Here is a 20,897-nt window from a genome sequence, read left to right on the forward strand (position 1 = left end):
AACGTAAAAATATTTACAGAGTAGAGTAGAGTGTTTTGTGAATGCATTTTTAAAAGCAAAACAAATATTTGTTTAAAGTAAATATATTTAACAAGACTGGAAACCGGTATTAAGCTTAAACCGACAGATTGCAGAATCGGACAATATTTCTTTATTTTATTTTTTAAATTGTTGGTTTAATTAAAATTTTTTTGCACATATTTGAAAAATTTCAATATTTCTCATATTGTGTTAGCGTTTTCTTTTCAGTAGACTGAGTAACAAAAATTCTAACAATTATTTATAAAAATTCTAATATCAATTATTTCTGACAAAAAATATATAAATATTTATAATGGCGCTGAACAAACTCGAGCTACATTTGGTGTTGGTAAAGGAAGGTTCAGGGTATCCCCTAGTCGGGAGCTCCCGACTAGAGCACTCTTACTTTTTTTAATCGAACATTTGCATTTATAACATTATTTATATGACCCTGGCGAAAAGTTTGTTCGAACATCCAAGTTTTCTGCTTTAAATTTAAGATGTAAATTGACTACCCATGTACTTTTGTAAAACATCATTTGAAACGTAATTATTGGTAATTTTGGGATGGGTGGGATGAGATGTCCAAAATATAAAAGAACAACTGGGCCATGGAAATTTTAAGTAATACCCACTAACCAGACTATTTTTAAAGATTGTTTTTGGAGATAAAGACGAAATAAAAGAGTAACATGATGCGATCGATGTGATCGACATGCGAACATCTAGTATTAGCTAAGCATATATAATATGATTTACAAATACGTAACGCTTTAGTTCACACTCACTATCATGGCCAATGAACCAAAACTAATGATGTTTTAGTCCACTTCAAATATTTTAAAAATATTTGTTTGCAGTTCAACTATAGATCTGTGCCAGTCATCTTTTCATCTGGATGTGCAGGCCACTTACAATTATAAGTATAAGATGCCGATTAGCTGGGCTTTGCTTCTTCTACAGCTACTCTCTATTACGGCTGACCTGGATGTGCCCGGAACTACAGAGAGCCCCCTTCGCATAGTCAATGGAATACCCATTGATATAAGCCTTGCACCTTGGCAGGTTTCAATACAAATATTGGGACATCACATTTGTGGCGGCAGCATTTTGAACGCTAAAATAATTATAACTGCCGCGCATTGTCTAAATCTCCCTGCAAATGAGATGCAAGTACGAGCAGGATCCACTATTAGGAGATCTGGTGGACAGCTCGTTAATGTTGCTTATGCCAAAAAGCATCCGGGGTATGTAGGCAGCCCATATTCAAACGACATCGGCCTGCTGCTACTGAAAAAGAAACTTAACTTGGGCTACAGCGCAAATAAGATTGCCCTTGCGAGCGATTCTCCCAATACTGGAACCACCGCCTTTGTTTCAGGCTGGGGTCGTTATAGAGAGCACAAAAGTGCCTTTACAATAGGCTTGCATATGGCGATAATGTCTACGATCGATCGCAAGAAATGCCAAAAGTCCAAATATGCTGAACGTAAAATGAAAATAGCTAAAGGTATGATCTGTGCTGCAAGCGATGGTAAAGATGCATGTCAGGGAGATTCTGGTGGACCGTTGGTTGCGAGTGGAAAACTTGTGGGTATTGTTTCTTGGGGCCTGGGATGTGCAAAATACGGATATCCAGGAGTTTATACCGACGTTGCTTACTACCGTGACTGGGTACTACAAAACATGAATACTATAGGAGGTTAAACAAAAATTTGACGAACAAATGGACATTTACAAAAATAATTAAGAATTTAAATATAATACTTATAATCACGACATGATTAACCCGACATTACTAAGGCAATGATGGAAGATCCACAATCGTGCAAAATTCTTTTCTGAAGCTTCCTTTTGCGTTGAATGTGTGCACTCAGCAGGGGTTTTGGAAAATTGAACCCCCAATTAGAGTGACCAAAAGTATGTATGAAGCCCATAAAAAACAACAAAATATAATTATGCTTTCCAAACTTGACGTCGTGAGCCTGTGTCGTACTATCAAAGGAGAGTCCCCTGTTTAAATTCGACGGAAATTGTCAATTTTTATATTTAATTTATTATTATTCACAGAAAAAATATCAATAATTCCAATAATAAGCAAAAAAACAGAGTAAAGGGCGAGCGAATAATAATATTAAACATTTTCTTTTGTTTTTTATTTTTTATACACTGAACCCACTGAAAATGGGTAAAAATAGTAAAAGGGTTCTGTACAGGCAGAACAAAACATCTCCAAACCGATAAAGTGTATATGTACATTATTGATCAGAATCAACATTTGAGTAGATTTAGCCGGGTCCGTGTATCTGTCCGTATGTATGAAAGCATCGATCCCAAAATCTATAGAGACATTAAAATTGAATGTAGGTCCTCCTAGTACCAACACATAACTAGATAAGTTGTCCCGTTTCCAAGCAATCCATAAGAATCTTTCATTTTATAGCTATCGCCACCCTCGCCTCCGCCCCATAGCTATAAATCAAATAAATAAATCATTAAAAGCCACAATTTAAATGCTATTATCTATTGAAGAAAATACGAATGTTCTATAGCACAATAAGAACAACTGCTGAGAATTTCATGAAGATCACTTTAGAAATACAAAAGTTATTAAAGAAAATGTGTTATTATATTGAGAAGCCACGTGGTTTTCGCAGCACACATGTCTACACACAATAGCATGGAATATGCTGTGATTTGTGCTCGTGCTGATATTTTAGTTCAGTTTTCTTCATTGAAGATGAATTCCTGAAATGCCTGTGAAGTAGGAGGCGGAAAGGAGTGGCGAGCTCAATTTTTATTATTTTGATTTTCAATTTAGTTTTATTAATGGTGTTTAATTTGGTGTTGGTGGAGGAAAGTTTAAGGTATCCCCTAATCGGGAGCTCCCGACTAGAGCACTCATACTTGTTTTAATCGAATATTTGCATTTTATGGTAGTTGGGATATGTGTTAATTTACGGATGGGTGGGCAAGGAGTGGAATTGAGACGTCCAAAATATAAAGGAACAACTCGGTCACAGCAATTTTCGGGAATACCCACTTATATCTTATATGGTAATATGTACCTAGCCGAGCACAAATATTGTGTTTGATAAAGGTTTGGAGATATTCACGATATCAAAGACTAACAGGATGTGTTCGATGTGATCGACATGCGAACATATTAATCTAGTATTATATAACCTAAGCATATATAACATGATTTACAAATACGTAACGCTTAAGTTCACTCTCACCTTACCATGGCCAATGAACCCAAACTAAAGATGTTTTAGTCCACTTCAAATATTTTAAAAATATTTGTTTGCAGTTAAACTATAGATCTGTGCAAGTCATAATTTCACCTGGATGTAAAAATCACTTACCATTATAAGTATAAGATGCCGATTAGCTGGGCCTTACTTCTTCTTCCGATACTCTCTACGACGACAGTCCTGGGCGCGCGCCGTGGTTCACAGAGTAACTTTCGCATTATCAATGGAACACCTATTTCCATAAGCGATGCACCCTGGCAGGTTTCGATTCAAGTATTGGGATATCACATTTGTGGTGGCAGCATTTTGAGCTCTAAAATAATCATAACTGCCGCGCATTGTGTGTTCTACGTCCCTGCACTTCTGCTGCAAGTGCGAGCAGGATCCAAATACTGGAAGGATGGGGGCCAGCTCATAGATGTGGCTCAAGTCAAAAGGCATGCGAATTATGGCACTGATCCCACCAAGAACGACATCGCCCTTTTGCGACTAAGCCAGAGACTTTACTTTACCCGCAATATTGATAGAATTCGACTTGCAAAACAAACCCCTGAGAGTGGAGAAAAAGCCTCTGTTTCAGGCTGGGGTCAAAAAAAAGAGAATGCAACTGTCGGTTCAAGGGATTTGCATATGGCTTCGCTACGTATAATCGATCGCAAGTCCTGTCAAGCGTCCAACTATGCTAAGCTTCGTAAGATAGTTACTGAAGGTATGATCTGTGCTGAAAGCGGTGATAGAGATGCATGTCAAGGCGATTCTGGTGGACCGTTGGTTGTGGACAATCAACTTGTGGGTATTGTTTCTTGGGGCATTGGATGTGCAAGAAAAGGACATCCAGGAGTTTATACCGATATCGCTTACTACCGAAAGTGGATATTTAAGTACGTGAGAAGACAGGAGTAAATTTCACGAGAATATGGAAATTAAAGAAAATAATTCATTCTTGAAATAAAATAGTAAAAAACCTTTCATCACGGCTTTTTTAATTTATAGACAGATAATTTTCCAGCTCCCCAAAGGGTATATCTATAAAAAATGCTATAGGTCCGTCAATATGTTGCCCAAACCGGCTTTGTTAAAGAGCTACTATACAAAATATGTGACAAAAGTTACATTTTTGCAGATATTTTGGGGTAAATGAATGTTTTTCTACCCAGAACCTATTAAAACTATAAACGTAAATTTTTCAGCGTAGGTCCTCCCAGCGCCCGCGCAGTACGAGTTTATTTCTGATAATTATGCAGCCCGCAATTTCTATAATAGTATATACAGATGAATTATCTTTCATTTAATAGCTATCCCCACACCCCTTCTAGGCCCCCCCCCCTAGACCAATCTTATAGCTATACATCGAGTAAATGAATCATTTGGAACTACCCACCAATTTAAGTAATTGTCTGGGAATATACGAATTTTCTATAGCACAATAAGAACTACTGCTGAAAATTTCATCAAGATCAGTTAAGAAACGGAAAAGTTATTATGGAAATTGTGTAGTTATATTACAAATTACAAGCATTTTCGTTTTATTAAATGCTCTAATTGCGGTTATATGTGGTGGCGAGTTCGACTCTGTAAGAAATAACTTAATATTTGATTTTTTATATTAATGCTAAGGCAAAAACGTAGCGTGATCTGCATTTCATATTGCTAAAACTGGATCCAGGGTATCCCACAGTCGGGAACTCCCGACTAGTGGGCCCTTGTTTTTCTTAAGAAATAATAAATTGCCCACATATGTTACAAGTTACTCTTAACGCTACATTACATTTAAAATACCCTTAGCATGGCCGTAACTAAAGATGTTTTAATGGGATCTTAAACAATATTACTGCTTCCGAGTGCGCCGGAAGACAGATTTGCACTCTACGAAACTTACCAGCAATAAGGTTTCAATAAGCTCTCACAAAAAGTGTCAAGCTCTTAGGGCTCTGACTAGAAGTATAGACCAGGAAATAGAAAACACAAAATGGTGATCAGCTACCTATTTCTGCTGCTTCTGTTACACCGCACGATGACTGTCTTGGGCGCGAATCGCATTGTGAATGGATATTCCATCGACATACGGGAAGCACCTTGGCAGGTATCGATACAGAAAAATGGGGTTCACTTTTGTGGTGGCTCAATTATGAGCAGTAAGGTAATCGTAACTGCTGCGCATTGTTTGAAGAACAAGGAATCAAGAATATTAAGTGTACGAGCTGGATCTAGGTATTGGAAAAATGGTGGCCAGGTTGTGGAGGTAGCGGAAATAAAGATTCATAATGCCTATCATGCCAAAAAACATCTTCATGACATTGCTCTTATGCGATTGGCCAAGCCGATAAGACTTGGAAGCAATGCACAGAAGATTTCTTTTGCCTCGAGTGTACCAAGTGATGGAGCAAAAGCCTTTGTTTCAGGTTGGGGTTTTCTCGAGGCGAAAACAACAAAGCGCCCGTCGATCCTGCAAGAGGTGAATCTTCGTATAATGAATTATAGAAAATGCCAAAAGACCAACTATGGAAAGAATGGTTATTTAATCAGCAGGCAAATGATTTGTGCCGTTCTACATACCAACGACGCATGTCAGGGTGATTCTGGTGGCCCATTGGTCTCCAGAAATCAACTTGTTGGTATTGTCTCTTGGGGTAAGGGATGTGCCTCAAAAGGATATCCAGGCGTGTACACGAATGTTGCATATTATAACAGTTGGTTAAAGTCCGAAATTCAAAAACTGGATATTAAGGATAACGATAACACATCACCTAATTGTTAAAAATATAAAAATAAAAAATTTAGCGATTTATTAAAATACTTGTGTGCGTGTATGTATGCAGATCTCAGGCTGGTACATAACTGACACAAATGCAAGCAATTTAAAACAAATAAACATATAATATCAAAGCGAGTTACGGCTTGTCGCTGATTGGACGCAAGTACTCATTGGGTTCGGTCGCAACAGAAAATCTGTCAACCACTTTCAGATCAACTTGAAGTCTCTATCGATTGTATGCTTTGTGATGCAATGGCAATGGCTATTCTATTTTTGTGTGTGCAAGTGCGTGTATGTATGCACATGTTTCTTAAACGATCTCAATGAAATTTCCAGCAGAAGATTTTATTGTACTATAGATTATTAGCACATTTTCAAAAATAGAACAGCATTCAAATGGGGGCGTAAACTAATTGGTAATTCATATTTTTGATATAGATATGTATCGATTGCTTGGCAACGGGGAAAGCTCTCGATTATCCGAAACCAACTAAGATCGACGCATCCATACATGGTCAGGTCGAGAGATATCACAGCACATTAGCGGAAGTCGCGCGTTGCATGAAATTCAGTAAAGAAATAAGTGAAACTGGCGAACTTATTCTGCTTCCAACGATAGAGTACAATAGAACTATTCCTTCAGTCACAAAGTGGACACAATCGAGATAATCCTCACGAGTTCAATAGAAATCGGACTACAGGTTAAATAAAGATTTAAAACACCTCCTAAAAAAAAATCATTATACGCATAGAAGACATTGTGGGTGCAGATTGAATCGACTAGTTCTTATAAAAGAGCGAATACGGTTACCTGGAACACACTTAGAACATTGACATTGCACGAGCCTAAGAAGAGTCTAGACCTATTCAACCAGGACGGCATTGGAAAAATGCTGACTACAGTACTTGGATACATCGACACATTAATATCAATATTAAAATTTAATCAGAGATATGCCCGCATCATAAAGCTACTGGGAATAGCTTAAAAACTAAAAGCAGGGGCTCTCGATTTAGATGATTGGGTTCAAATCAAGTTTAGGCAAACACACCTAAATAGTCAAACAGAGGTAAATAGAAAGTTACATTCAAGTGTCAACCAACTAACATAGACTCCAAATTCAATACACAAAACTGACGGAACTGATACAGATCACGGGACTGATACAGGCACTCCCGACTAGAGCACTCGTACTTGTTTTTCTTGAAAAATAATTAGTCTGTTGTAAATTACTCTTAACGCTATATTACAGCTAAAATACCCTTACCGTAGCCGTAACTAAAGAGGTTTTAAATTGCTTATAGGATCTTAAACAATATTAGTTGTTCAAAGTGCGCCGGAAGATATATTTGGAATCCACGAGAGTGTCACAAAAGGAGTCAAACTCTTAAGGCTTAGACTGGGAGTATAGACCAGAAAAATAGAAAGCACAAAATGAGGATCAGCTACCTATTTCTGCTGCTTCTGTTATTCTCCACGATGACTGTCTTGGACGCGAATCGCATTGTGAATGGAGTACCCATCGACATACGGGAAGCACCTTGGCAGGTATCGATACAAAAATATGGGTTTCACTTTTGTGGTGGCTCAATTTTGAGCAGTCAAATAATCGTAACTGCTGCGCATTGTTTGATAAACATGGATGCAAAAACTTTAAGTATACGAGCTGGATCTCGGTTTTGGAAAAATGGTGGCCAGGTTATGAAGGTAGCGAAAATAAAGGCTCATGATGGATTTTCACCGAAGAAATATCTTAATGACATTGCACTTATGCGATTGGCAAGACCGCTAAAGCTTGGACCCCTTGCGCAGAAGATTGAGCTTCCTACAAGCGTTCCAAGTGATGGATCTGGAGCCTCTGTTTCAGGTTGGGGTCTTCTCAAAGCGGAATCAAGAGAGCGTCCAACGATCCTGCAAGCAGTGAAGCTTCGTATAATGGATTACAGAAAATGCCAAAAGACCAAGTATGGACAAAATGGTTATTTAATCAGCAGGCAAATGATCTGTGCCAGCTTAAATTCCAACGACGCATGCCAGGGTGATTCTGGTGGACCCTTGGTCTCCAGAAAGCGACTTGTTGGTATTGTATCTTGGGGTAAAGGATGTGCCTCATTGGGCTTTCCAGGAGTATACACCAATGTTGCATATTATTTAAAGTGGATAAGCACAGAAATTAAAAAACTGACCAACTGTTAAAAAAAAGATCACGTGCTTAAAGTATAGCAATAAAAGTTTTGTGATTTAGTGGAATACCTATGTTAATCCCAAAAGTATTTTCGATTCATGGTTCGAGCCGCATTTGAACCGGTTTAGCTGAAAACAGATTCGCATCCAAAGCTTATAGCATTTTGAAAAAAGACAAGTCAGAGCGCTTTATTCGGAAGCCCGTCGACTAGTTGTCGTTGTAAGCCTTTCAGCTTCCGTTGAAAGCAACCTCGAATTATGGTCGAAAAACAGGATAACAATATTTATTGTTTGTTGTTTGTGGGGCTTAACATTTGCACAAAATCGTTTATTTTCACTTTAATGAATTTTGGGAATAAAAACAAAACATTCAGCATACTTTGAACGCAATAAAAGAAAAATGTTTTAGTTCGGTCGGGGTAAAGTTGTATTGACACAAGTTACTGGAAAATCAAATATTGTTCTAAATTATGTTAATTGTCAACGACGCGTGTCACATTTACCGTGCCAATAATGTAAGTAAGACCGATAAGCCCAAGCAATGTTGGCAATGAAAGATGAACTGTTAACCACCAGAAAAAAAGAAAGGCCCATAAAAGCATTGAGTTTTGGACTCATTTTGAACAGTGGACAAAATCTTCTTCAACAGCGGGTTCTCGAGGAACCCATGGAAACCACGCATTGAGAATGGAAAGCCCATCGACATTCAAAACACAAAGAACACAAATGTGTTTGTTCAATTTACATCCAGGATATTATCATTACTGCTGGCCATTTTAATATTGCACTATTATAGATGCAAGCTAGATAATCCTCTGGTGGTCAGCGCATTTCACTAAGGAATGTCAGTTGGCCTGAATATGTTGGGACCTATTCGAATAATATTGCTGTTCTGTAACTAGATCGACTGCTCACTCTTGAACCCTTGGTGCAGACGATTCCCCTGCCAAGAAAAGTCCAATAAATGGAGCCGATGCCTTTGTGTCAAGCTGGGGTTAACTCAATGAGAGAAGTCCCGATATTCCAACAATGCTGCCTAAAAAACTCGATCGGCCGCTCTGTAAATTATATTTACGGAGAATCACTAAGGATCTGATAAGTCCTGCGGGTCAGGAGAAGTACTTATGCCAAAAAGATTTTGGTGGACCTCTGCTAACCAATAATCAACTTGTTGGCATCGTTTCTTACGGTCAAGGATGCGGTGGACACAGATATAGACATAACTGGATACTCAACACAATTGATAACTTATCGGATTTACCGCTACTGTACAGCTTATATATATACTATATATATCGTTCTTCACAAAATTAAAAAAAACCTCATTTTGAAAGTAATAAACTTGCAAATTTTGATCTGAGGAGGCCTAGTTAATATATAATTTGTATTTCAAGCATATATATGCACGATAAAAAACGAGTCAAAATATTTAAATCTCAATCTTGAATCTAAGGCAATGTCTTGTTTTCCAAAGTTAAAAATAAGCATGCCGTTTGGACTGCCGTACCAAATGAATAAGCCGGATTCAATGATTGGCAGGCTGTTGTTGAATCGCTACCTCTTTGCCACCTGGCTGTGTTACCTGACCGAGTACCAACTGCTGGCGATTTTCTTGCTTTACCAGCGCTTCGATATAGCCCATCCAATTGAATGCCTGTCCGAAATGTTTGACTGGATTGTATTTTCGTTCTATACGATGACTCGAATGCAACTGCTGGGCGTTCATGTGGCCATATATGGGCTGCTGCTGTGCCGCATGCACGAACGTCTGCCGGCTTGCCACAGTTCGCGGCAGGTGCGAATGAGACAGGAGCTGCCAATTAAGCTCTGTCTGCTAGCCGTGCTCATTAGCTTGGGCTACTGCAGCTGCTGGCTGTATTTGAAATATATGGATGAGCTGAACGTCGATGTGGATGTGAGCTACACTGGCCATTTTCTGCTGATGAATGGCGCCTTCTGTGGCCTCGCCTACTTCCTGAGCGAGCATTCGAAATTCAACAGCGAGGTGTGGCCGCTGCCCATGGTGCGCATGAACCATGCCACAACGGATTGGCTGAGCTGGCAACACTTTGAGTTTCGCTCAACAATGCCACGAATTATGCTCTATTCGATCATCTTTTCCGCCATCTACTGGCCAAACATGAACGGAGACAGGGAGGCCAGCTGGCAGCTATTTCGCCTGTCCAACTGCCTGACCACGCTGATCACCCTCAAGCTGTATGCCATCAAGCGTGTCTTCGGCATGGTCATGCATTGCGAGCTGCCGCTGACTGTGCAGCAGAAGCAGGATCGGCGACTGCCGCTGGTCCTGGCGCTCAGCCTCAACTGCCAGCTGTACGGCTTCCAGATGCAGGCAGCCCGAGACTTCTATATGCTCGTGTCCAGCTCCAACGGCGAACAATGCGAACTATTTCAGCTGCAGGGCAATTTACGCCGACTGCCCAAAAACTGGCAAGCGCTGCGCGATGTGCTGCTGGACAGGATTACGTTGTTTACATTAAAGCTGAAGAAGTGCCTGGAACTCCCGAAGCCGCAATGTGAGCAGGCGGCTAAGTCTGCCTTTGCGGGCTTGCGTCCGCTTGTGGCAAGCACGAAACCGTCAAGATATTGGAGTCGCCGCTGCGGCGATCGGCAGCCACCCTGCCAGCCCCTCTTTAAATCCTTGCTGGTCGGTCCGATGCGTCTGCTGTGCCAACTGCGCTACAAACTGCAGAGCTGCCAGCTGAAAGAAAAGCTAACTTGCTATTGCAAATGCAGACTGCCCTTTCAGGTTAAGCGGCCCATTGAACCGAAGCAACTGGAGCACGAGCTGTGCCTTGGCCGACCACTTATCTGGCTAATACCCGGGCTCGTAGCCATCTGTGTGCGCTCGCTGGAGGAGGATAAGCATGGCTCGTTGCATCAGGATCTGGAGCCGATCTTTCAGTCGCTTGTTGACCTGGATAGGCAGATCTGTTTGGTCAGCGAGCTGCTGCTAAGGCAGCAACAGGAACCATGCCTGACCCTCGATATGATCTCGCAGTCAACGACGCGCGCTCTAAATAGCATGATCTTCAACTTTCACAGCTATCTGGATTATCTTGTGAAGGATCTGGAACTACTAAGGGTACTGCGGGAGCGCGCATAAGAACATATTGTGCTTGAAATTATTTTCAAATTGTTATTTTAATTGTTGAATATTAAAAAAGAATTAAATATTTAAATAAAAATATAAATATCTTGTTTACAAAAAGCAAAAATTGCTTGCGAGTAAAGTTAAATATTTAAAATAATCCTGGTAAAACTTGATGAAAGCTTAAATAAGAAGAATCTGACTCAAGTTTCTTCCAGCCAGCTGTTTTAATCAGAGCTATGGAGCTCAAGGCCTGTACGTTTTCCATCAATCAGGAGTCAAGCAATTACACACAATCAAACGTCTCACCAAAGCACTTATGGTTCCTGGAAATCTCTTAAAATTTTTGTATGTTCGTTAACTTCTCTTTAGAGAGATCTAGATATCCGTTACGTTGTTTTCTATTTTCAACTACAGTCAGCTCCAAATTGAAACACCAGTCATATCATAATACAACAACAACAAAAAACTAGTGAGAACATATATCAAAATGGATACACCGAGCTATATGAAACTCAGAAGTCGTGTTGTTCCATTGAGTCCAGTTAAAAAGACGATTCGCAAACGCAGAAACAGCTTAGATCTTATTCCCATGCAAGCAAATAAAAAACTTAAAATTAGTCTGGGAAGCTTGGAAATGGATTCATCTGAAGCAAGTCGTTCGGATGATGAAAATGATGAGGGTGTGATTTTCATTTCCAATTCACGCGATCCCTTAGAATATATTGACTTGACTGAGCAATATTAAAGTAAGTTGCCTTACGAACTAGTTCCAGAACTGACCTATTCATTCATGTTTCACAGTGTTCCGGTTTTATTTTTCGATTTTATGTTATAAGAAATTTGCTTTGCTTGTTCAAGTTATTATATTTTTTTTTTAATTATGCTGTTATATACTTACAAACTAAGTGAACCAATATAGGAAGAACTTTGATCCTTGTTGAGGTTATGAGGAGCACATCACGCGAGAGAGTAAAGAGCATATAGATATTGAATGTTACCCACGAAATCAAGCCGAAAGCTATGCAAAAGAAGAAAGTGGCATTGGAAAGTGGAGAAGTTAAAAATAAAGCAGGGATCATGGGGAATTTTCAACTTCAATAAAATAATCAAATTGAAATATAGTTACAAAAATTCGTCTGTTTTAACGCTATTTGCCAATTATTCCAGCCTGATCCTATCAGATCTCCCAATTTCACGAACCGAAACGAGAACAAAGCGGCTTAGACCGAAACGCCGATATTCCGGATTTTATTTACTATATTCCGAATTTTGAACAATTTTGACTGTTTATAGAATAGCCACACACAATTCCAATTTGAAAATATGGCATGAACTTTATTCTTTATACCCTGAACCCATTCAAAATATATAGGGTAGAAATAATAAGGGTAACAGGCAGAAGGAAGCATCTCCTATAGGAGATAGGGTACATATATACTTGGTCAGCGTCAATAGCCGAGTTGATCTTGCCAAATCCGTCGATCTTAGAACCTTAGAGCGAGAGAAAGTTGTAACATAGGTCCTCTTAGTGCCCGCCCAGTGCGAGTTTTTGATAACCGTTAATCGATACTTGCTATCGATAAAAACTGATATCGTAATCATGGTTTTTGAGTAAATCTCTTTGGTTTTAGAGCTAGAGTCACCAAGCTGGACATAAAGCTTCAAGAATAGTATTTACATATTAAGTAACTTTCATTTTATAGGCACCGCTACCAGAAGGTCCAGGGTATTCCCAAATCGGGCACTCTCGATCAAAGCACCTTTTACTTCTTATAGCAATATTCAAAATTTAATAAAAATGCTCTTATTTACATCAAATTAAGCCCTAGTCCCCGAAATGAACTTTAAGTCAAGACATTGGGTTCGCACCGTGAACCGAACCACCGCAGAAGTTTGTTGGGCTGCTCACAGCCATAGGCTAAGCCACTTTATACAGTCTTCTGTCCCTCGTTGATGCCACTTAGCGGCGAGTGCATAAATTTAAGGCAGTCGCTTTGTCAGCAGTGTCCACCTTTGCCACATATGCAACAAGTTTATGCAGCTGCACGCAAGTTGACGTTTTGGCTGGGTCTCATAAATTTCATCTGGCAGCTCCTAAGGCCCGCCCCGACAGATAGAAAGTGGAAAACACAAAACGCTGCCACAAGCCACAAACATGCTGTGTCCAAAAAGGAAAAAAAAACAGAAAACGACCAACCGTTTGGTGGCTGGACATTGGTGCGTCGGTGCGGCTGGGGGTTGGGAGCGGGGCGTTGCAACTTCTAAGCACGTGTCAAGTGTGGGCCAAACTTTTAATTTGCACAACGTCCCAGGCTGGGCAGCTAGGCAGCCGGGCAGCCGGCCCAGAGCCTGACTGACGCTGAGTGACTGTCAGGCTTGTTAGTCCCTTCATAGCCCGGGGTGCGCCTGGCTGTCTGACAATGTCATCAGTTGCAGCTGACGCAGCAGCAGCAGCAGAAGCAGCAACAACAACAATGACGCCGCGTCCAACACTACCCAATCCCACTGCCACTGCCGGCGGCAACACGCAGTAGCCGTAGCAGTAACAGTAACTGAAGGAGGGCCACTTGCAGCTGCAGTTGCTCATGTCCTTTTTTTGTGTGCGTGCCGAATGTGTCATCCGACCAGGATACATGGGGTACACACTTTGGAGTATTTAGCTTGTAACAGAGAGAGCAATTGGTGTTTTAAGCTATACATTTTCAGGTCAACAATTCAATAAGGTAATTGATAATTTATCAATATCTTTAATATATGTACATTTAAATATAAATATATATTTTGTAGAAGACCAAACTGTTTGAAGGATAGCCGCTCTTAGGTGGAGTGTAAAGTTAAGAATATCACAAAAATTGTATAAGAATAATATTCTTATAAATAATGTATATTATATATTATATACTTTTATGATATATTAATAAGTATACGAAACAAAATCCAAGTTCCAAGCACAAATAAGTTTAATCTCAACATACAACTCTTCTTAAGCAACATGCACTTTATATATTATTAAATAAATTGCAATAATATTGGTAATTTATTAAAAAATAAATTAGCTATAATAAATATTTCATATAAACTTCAATAAAATTTATAAATATTTCTTATTATCAAATATGAATATTTGTCATTTGTCATTAAACACAATTAAACTAGTTGAAAATTTTAGTTGAATATTATTAATATTGTAACTAAATTGTCTAAATTGTATTATAACTATGTAAAAAAATTTATTATATAATATTTAAAATAATCACGATCATATTAACTATTTTCCAGCTTAAATTTATTAACATTTTCTTCAATTAATTCAAAAATAAGCTCGCGAGTCGCAGCAAAATGTTAACAGCACGTTTAAAGCTTAAATTGGTTGAGGGTAAACATAAGTCGCGTCCAGACAAGCTTAACGCGTTGCAGGGCAGCGGGTGTCCATGACAAGTGGTGTGCGAGTGTGTGCGTGTGCGAGTGTGTGTGCGCCTCAAAAGCTGATAAAGCGACGCTCAGCGCTCACTCGGACGCTGTCAGTTAGCCAGGCCTGGCGAGTCAAGCAGTCAGCCAGTCAAGCAGTCAGCCAGTCAATCAGTCAGCCAGTCAATCAGCCAGTCAGTCAGTCAGCCAGTCAGTCAGCCAGTCAGTCAGTCAGTCAGTGTGTAAGTTGGTGGGTGTATGCGTTCATTTACAGTTGCCTTTGCACCACCCACAATTCCAGCGCCTACTCATGCGTCATTTGTGCCGCTTGGTGTTAAATCCGTTTGGATTTTTGTTTTGTTGATTGCCGCACGCCTCAATGACATTTCATTTATTAAGTGGCGCTGCCTCCGTTTCTTGTTTATTTTTCTTTTATTTTTTTTTTCCTGCAACTCAGCGGGGCCAGCAATTAACTATGCAATACGCTGACGTCACCAGCAACTGCAACTCCAACTCCAATTCCAATCCCGGTCTCGCCAGCTCGAAAATGCCGCATCATGTTGCCGCTGAATGAGGCCTTTGATTTGTTTTGCAAGTGTGTTGTTGCTATATCCGCTACAAAGGAATTTGCATTTCAAATGAATTACAACGCCCCGGAGGAATATCAAACCAACAAAAAAAAAAAAACAAAAAAGGAAACCAAAAAAAGTATTGTGTACAGGTCCTGCGCCTGCTGAAATATAAATGTTAATCCAGGCAGCGTCAATTGCAAAACGTTCAGAGCGCTGTTGACAGCATCAGCCCAGGACAACACCACCAGGGCCACACAATCCGATGAGCGCCCCATTGGCCAGGGCCTGGGCAGTGTGTCAACGGCTTTTTAATTGATTTTCATGGGCTGCAGTTTTTGATTGTGCTGATTGACGCATCAAATGAAGTGACTTCAGTCCGGGTCCTCAATCTGCGCCTGGTCCCGGTCCTGGTCTTCGCCCTGGTCCTCGCCCTGGACCTGGCCCTGGCCCTGTTGCCATATCAGTAACGACGCAAACAACAGTTCCCCCACACACTCACACACAGCAGACAGACATGAAGCCAGCAGTAATTAAATTTGTCAGTCAGACAAAATGTTGCAGCAGCGCCCAAAGAAGTGGCAAAGTGCACAACGCGTCGTATGCGTGATGCGATTTCATGCGATGCCAGGCTTGTGCGTGCGCCTGTGTATGTGCCTGTGTGTGTGTGTGTGTCTGTGTGTGTGCGCGTGGCAAACAATTGGATGCTAACAGAGCTGGATAAGTAAGCAGGTTATAAGTGCAAGCTAAAAGCATGTCGGACTATGATATGCGCGCACTTATTGCATACTTTTAGAGGTTAAATGAATAAATATCTGTTTCTATAATATGTTGTTAATGATTCTAATGCCTGCTTAATGAAAATTACATTATTTTCCTACATTTAATTTTCAAAATACACATTCAACGTACCTGATGCCATATTCATACTGTTTTCTTCTGATTATTTTTTAAATCAAACTTTATATATTAAGGTAAAAAATTATTTGTATATTTTTAAAATGTTGTTATATTTTAATTCAGCTGTTATTATTTTTAGCAAATAGTTTCAAATAGTAAAAAATTAAATTTATTGTCCAACATTTTTCACTATTTTCTTTCATATTTAATTTTAAAATGCAAATTATTTTTTTATTAATTACAAGTGTTAAATTATTGACTTGGGTAATAAATAAAAAAAGTTGTTTTTCCAAAAGAATAAAAAAGAAAAGAGGAAAATTTCGGACAACAAAAAGTACGAGTATTATTATTGACTTGTACTTTTTACATATAAGAAAAATATTTAAAAATTGTACCTAACTATATAAAAATTTTCATCAAATGAATAATGAAAAATTATAAAGAATTTGCTTACAAAAATGTAATTTTTATAGTTAACGATCTTCAAAGACATCGTTGTTACAAACGCGTCGATAATAAATAATGAATTTCTAGTTGATCTTAACTTTAATTAATTATTACAAAAATACATAAAATTGAAAATCACTTATTTTGAAGTTTGTGAAAAATAAAATTTGTTGAATATACCCCAACAGCCTGTTGGCCCAGGCATTCGAAGTATGTAAGTACAAGGGGCAGTAAGAACTGAATACTGGGCTAGCAGATTGTTGTTGGCAGTGAAGCCTGCTGCTTGTTGTTGTTATTGCATTTTAATTATTGCATTCGGCATTTTTTGCGTCCTTCCTGTTGTTGAATCAACTGTAAATTAATATGGATACAACCAGACACCCCGAAAAATACACACGCACACACACAGATACAAACAGGAGTCGCTAATGAGCCGCTTTTTAACTTTGACTTCCACTTGGCTCGAATTTGGTTTATCCCAAGGAGGGCCGCACACAAACAAGCAGCCGCTCGCTGGAGATAGTAAAGGAGGCCACGCGACCAAATATTGCACAATGCTGAAAACCAAAAATTTGAAATCTGAGAAGCAATTTAAAAATCATTAGAAAAACACATTAAGCGTAAAAAATTAATGAGCAGGTTGAGTCAACAACGTGAAGGCAGCCAGAGCGCCAGGATATCAGGACATGCTACGAAATAATACCACCAGTTGGGCATTTCCTGAACGTCTGTGTGTGTGTGTGTGTTTGTGTGTGTGTGGGTGTTTATGTGTGTATGCCACAGCTGCAGTGCGGCCGTGCTGCAACGGAGCGGAGCGTCTTAGACGTCGGCTTCTGTATCCTGGCTGAGGTAAATAGAAAAAAGATAGCGGCAGAAAAGGAAATTTCTAATAAAGCTGCACCCATGGCAGGATGACGACTTCGAGGGAGACGGCGTTGTGTTTCAGGCACGGTAATAAGCTCCGTGTGGATAGGTCCAAGCGGAACGCAGGGGCGTCACATACACGAATTATTGAGGGGGCTGAATGTAACTGGCATTCGCATGAATTAAAGATATTAAGTTCTCAAATAAAACAGGCAAAAAAAAATTTAAAAAAATAAAAACAAATTGTGGGAGGTCATAAGTCGATAATATATATAATAAAACAAATTATAGAAGCAACAACATTTTAATTTAAAAGTATGTTTAAATATATTTAAAAAAAATAAAACAAGGGAGAGTGCTGTAGTTGAGAGTGCCCGACTAGGGGATACCCAGGACCTTCTTCTCCCAACACTAGACGCAACTCGCGCTAAAAGGGAGGCGCTGGCGGCGGTAGCTTCATATAAAATGAAAGATGCCCGATCTGTATATACTATTTTAGGAGCTACATAGGAAGTTTGGTGATTCTAGCTCTAAAACCAAAGAGATTTTCTCAGAAAACAGGACATTGATATCGATTTTTATCGATTGCTTGAAAACGGGGAAAGTTATCGATTTTGGGTTATCTATAACTAACGGGCACTAGGATTACGTTCAAAATTTCAAGTCTCCAGTTTATATAGGTTCTGAAATCGATGCGTTCATTCAGACGGATAGACGCGCGGACACCCGGACGGACAGACAGACGGGCATGACTAGATCGATTTGATGCTGATCGATTTAATGCTGACCAAGAATATATATCCCTTATGGGGTCGGAGATGCTTCCTTCTGCCTTTTATATACATTGGCACAAGACTATTATATCCTTTTTACCCATTTTCAATGGGTTCAGGGTATAAAAAACAACCAGGAAATAAGTTAAAAATAGGTAACTAATCAAAAAGAAATTATAATATAAAAACTTTTAAATTATAAAAAAAAAAGTAGTAACAATAACATATTTAATAATATAATATTTAAAAATATGTTTATCGTTATTATTATTTAATTATTATTATTATAGGAAAAATGTTTAAAATAAATGACAAATGAAAAAGGAAAAAAAAATTATTATAAAAAAATTTTAAAATTAAAAAAGGAACAAAAAAAAGAAATATTAATAAAAAAAAAGATTTAAAGCGGCTTATGTATATCACGTATTTTTTTAGTTAATTTCGAGTAATATCAGCAGCAGCATCATTAGTTTTAAAAAGTTTAACAGCCAGTTAGCCGAGTCGATGCTGAACCCCGCCCAGCTGCGCCGCTGGGCGCAGATTGCGGCCCTGTCGGTCGCTTGCCAATGTCTACAATGGCGTTTACTTTGCCTAACAACATTTAGTTAGCCAACAAAAGCCAGGCACACACACCGACACTCACACATAGGCACACACCCAACCAAGGGCAACAGGCAACAGTCTGCGGATGAGCCGCCGCCTGCGCCTTGACTTGAATAAACTTCTCTGGAGAGACGTCTGTAGTTCTAATCTAACAACTCATTTGGCACTCATGAGTAGGTCAGGCCGTTAAGGCCCGGACTCGCACATATATCCTGGCGACATATCCTGACGCTGCGAGCCTTTAAACTGGCCGCTGATTCGTAATGCTTGTCACGTTTTGTCGAGCGTTGAAAAGTCAAACCAGCACGAAGTTGGTTCTCGAGTTGTTGCAGCAGGGGCAGGAGGCAGGGGGCAGCGACTGTTGGCAGGGGTTGGGGGGCAGGTAGCTGGCAGCTACAAGTTTTTGTGCTTTTGTGCGTGCCTAACCGGATGTGCCTAGGATGTGCGTCTTTGTCGTAATTACCTTCAAGTTGGCAGCGTTGACTCCGGTTGCCACATTTGATGCCGCTCGCCGGGCGCGGGCAAATCTCAGACGTCGACACACGCCGTGATTACAGCCAGCGACAACAGGTGTGCGTGTGTGTGTGTGTGTGGGTGTGTGCGTTTGTATCTGCAGCGGCTACTAATTGCCGCTAAGTGCCAAGCGAAATGCTTGGCATTGCCATTTTGATACTCGGCATTTTGTCATAAATAATAAAACCGGGTGGCGACAATTTAAAGGGCTAACTGAGCGCAGCGGCCGCGTGCACCGCATGGTCAAAGTGCTTTTGGTCAGTTGACCACTTAAGCACAATGCTTTTGCATTGTAACTGGGCACACGCCCATTTTGGTTTATATTCGGCGGCCCCTGTGCACGTTTTCCACCTGCCTGGTCCCTCTGTGTATGTGAGTGTGTGCAGCAGCGGGCCTGGCCGTAGTCCATTGCCATGTGGACCATGTGGACTAGCTGAAATGCAGCTAACGAACCGCAATTGCGGTCACATTTCATGAGAGCGCGCACGTCGCCCTCTGGGCACACACACACACACAGTCACACACACACACACCGGCTGATTCAATTTGCAGGCTGCGACAGGCTTTTAGTGCAGCTCAGCACACAGTCCAACCTTCACCCACAGGGCAAGAGCACCACCAGCACCACCAGCAGCAGCAGCAGCACCTGCAGCTGCCACCACAACGTATCTCCTGTCAAAATTGGACCAAAACTCACCGACTGTCTGCTCGACTGTGGATATCATCAAAATTAGCTCGTTTGGCGGCTGCAAAGGGTTTGTGCCACACACACACACACACGCACACACATGTTTGTGGCCCATATACATACGGGCTTCCACATGCCCCATAGAAAACTAGCCACAACAACAACTACGCCACGCTACAAAAAACAACCTTCATATAGCAACAGGTTTTTGACAGGCCAATTAGCTAGACTCGATATTTTACCAATGCTCATCCGCTATATATAGGTACATATATATAATACGTCTAGCTGCATCCATTTGAGCAATAAACAACAACAATTTGGAGCACTCGCTAAATCAGCATTATTTAAAAAGCCCCTAGAAAAACTTTATTTTTTTCCTCATGTGTCAATTAACTTGAAATATTTGATTTGCTTGCTTTTCGTTTAATTTTGTAGTCTATTGTGTAATACAAGTTTTGACAAATTGCCGTGCGCATTAATATTAATACTGTTTTCTTTTTTTAAGCCTGCATCAATAACAGTTTAAGCGAAAGCTGTAAAATAAAAATATAGCTCGTAAAATCGTATTTCGAATATGCAAGTTTTTGCTGCACTGTTTTTAATGTTTATTTGCCTTTCCCTTATGCAATATTTAATTTTTAACCAAAATCTTTTTAGTTGTTCAGCTTAAATATAATCCTTATTGCAACGCAGCTCGCAATATGGTATTTAAGAACTACAATTCTCTTGCTTAAAGCTCTCTTAATGCTCTTAAAACTTAGATTTAGATTATCTTACCAAATAGTCAAGTTTTAGT

General features: G+C 39.8%; 5 protein-coding genes and 3 long non-coding RNA genes across 10 annotated transcripts; 7 read left to right on the top strand and 1 right to left on the bottom strand.

The window, feature by feature from the left end:
• Nucleotides 1–893: 893 nt before the first annotated feature.
• Nucleotides 894–2,164, top strand: LOC135428123 (trypsin alpha-like). The gene has a single exon (XM_064681938.1). The coding sequence runs from the start codon at nucleotides 952–954 to the stop codon at nucleotides 1,726–1,728; it is 777 nt and encodes a 258-aa protein (XP_064538008.1). The 5' UTR covers nucleotides 894–951; the 3' UTR covers nucleotides 1,729–2,164.
• A 1,175-nt stretch (nucleotides 2,165–3,339) lies between these two features.
• LOC135428124 (trypsin beta-like) lies at nucleotides 3,340–4,247 on the top strand. Its single transcript, XM_064681939.1, has one exon. The coding sequence runs from the start codon at nucleotides 3,405–3,407 to the stop codon at nucleotides 4,179–4,181; it is 777 nt and encodes a 258-aa protein (XP_064538009.1). The 5' UTR covers nucleotides 3,340–3,404; the 3' UTR covers nucleotides 4,182–4,247.
• Nucleotides 4,248–5,132: 885 nt separating this feature from the next.
• On the top strand, nucleotides 5,133–6,080 carry LOC135428122 (trypsin alpha-like). Its single transcript, XM_064681937.1, has one exon. It carries the CDS (start codon nucleotides 5,248–5,250, stop codon nucleotides 6,034–6,036), a length of 789 nt encoding a protein of 262 aa, XP_064538007.1. The 5' UTR covers nucleotides 5,133–5,247; the 3' UTR covers nucleotides 6,037–6,080.
• A 1,149-nt stretch (nucleotides 6,081–7,229) lies between these two features.
• Nucleotides 7,230–8,296, top strand: LOC135428125 (trypsin beta-like). Its single transcript, XM_064681940.1, has one exon. It carries the CDS (start codon nucleotides 7,469–7,471, stop codon nucleotides 8,228–8,230), a length of 762 nt encoding a protein of 253 aa, XP_064538010.1. The 5' UTR covers nucleotides 7,230–7,468; the 3' UTR covers nucleotides 8,231–8,296.
• A 1,312-nt stretch (nucleotides 8,297–9,608) lies between these two features.
• On the top strand, nucleotides 9,609–11,384 carry LOC135428224 (nucleoporin Ndc1). Its single transcript, XM_064682068.1, has one exon. The coding sequence runs from the start codon at nucleotides 9,675–9,677 to the stop codon at nucleotides 11,343–11,345; it is 1,671 nt and encodes a 556-aa protein (XP_064538138.1). The 5' UTR covers nucleotides 9,609–9,674; the 3' UTR covers nucleotides 11,346–11,384.
• Nucleotides 11,385–11,571: 187 nt separating this feature from the next.
• LOC135428163 (uncharacterized) lies at nucleotides 11,572–12,298 on the top strand. The gene is made up of 2 exons (XR_010436218.1): nucleotides 11,572–12,079; nucleotides 12,135–12,298. It is a non-coding gene; the product is annotated as an uncharacterized LOC135428163 (long non-coding RNA).
• Nucleotides 12,299–14,903: 2,605 nt separating this feature from the next.
• On the top strand, nucleotides 14,904–15,459 carry LOC135428126 (uncharacterized). Its single transcript, XR_010436202.1, has 2 exons — nucleotides 14,904–14,983; nucleotides 15,199–15,459. It is a non-coding gene; the product is annotated as an uncharacterized LOC135428126 (long non-coding RNA).
• A 1,265-nt stretch (nucleotides 15,460–16,724) lies between these two features.
• Nucleotides 16,725–20,480, bottom strand: LOC135428133 (uncharacterized). 3 transcript variants are annotated; one of them, XR_010436207.1, is made up of 4 exons: nucleotides 20,341–20,480; nucleotides 20,108–20,272; nucleotides 17,063–17,214; nucleotides 16,725–16,993 (listed from the first exon to the last, which is right to left on the bottom strand). It is a non-coding gene; the product is annotated as an uncharacterized LOC135428133 (long non-coding RNA). The 3 variants fall into 3 exon arrangements; XR_010436206.1 differs by having other exon boundaries at nucleotides 16,726–16,993; nucleotides 17,059–17,214; XR_010436205.1 differs by having other exon boundaries at nucleotides 16,727–17,214.
• Between the last annotated feature and the right edge of the window lie 417 nt (nucleotides 20,481–20,897).

The sequence above is a fragment of the Drosophila montana genome, unplaced genomic scaffold (genome assembly GCF_035044405.1).
Source record: "Drosophila montana isolate Dmon_TW-CO22-7 unplaced genomic scaffold, ASM3504440v1 contig_2438_1, whole genome shotgun sequence".
Lineage (NCBI taxonomy): Eukaryota > Metazoa > Arthropoda > Insecta > Diptera > Drosophilidae > Drosophila > Drosophila montana.

What these genes read in the sequence shown, in the direction of transcription:
- LOC135428123 (XM_064681938.1), top strand. Translation starts at nt 952, where the DNA reads ATGCCGATTAGCTGGGCTTTGCTTCTTCTACAGCTACTCTCTATTACG.
- LOC135428124 (XM_064681939.1), top strand. Translation starts at nt 3,405, where the DNA reads ATGCCGATTAGCTGGGCCTTACTTCTTCTTCCGATACTCTCTACGACG.
- LOC135428122 (XM_064681937.1), top strand. Translation starts at nt 5,248, where the DNA reads ATGGTGATCAGCTACCTATTTCTGCTGCTTCTGTTACACCGCACGATG.
- LOC135428125 (XM_064681940.1), top strand. Translation starts at nt 7,469, where the DNA reads ATGAGGATCAGCTACCTATTTCTGCTGCTTCTGTTATTCTCCACGATG.
- LOC135428224 (XM_064682068.1), top strand. Translation starts at nt 9,675, where the DNA reads ATGTCTTGTTTTCCAAAGTTAAAAATAAGCATGCCGTTTGGACTGCCG.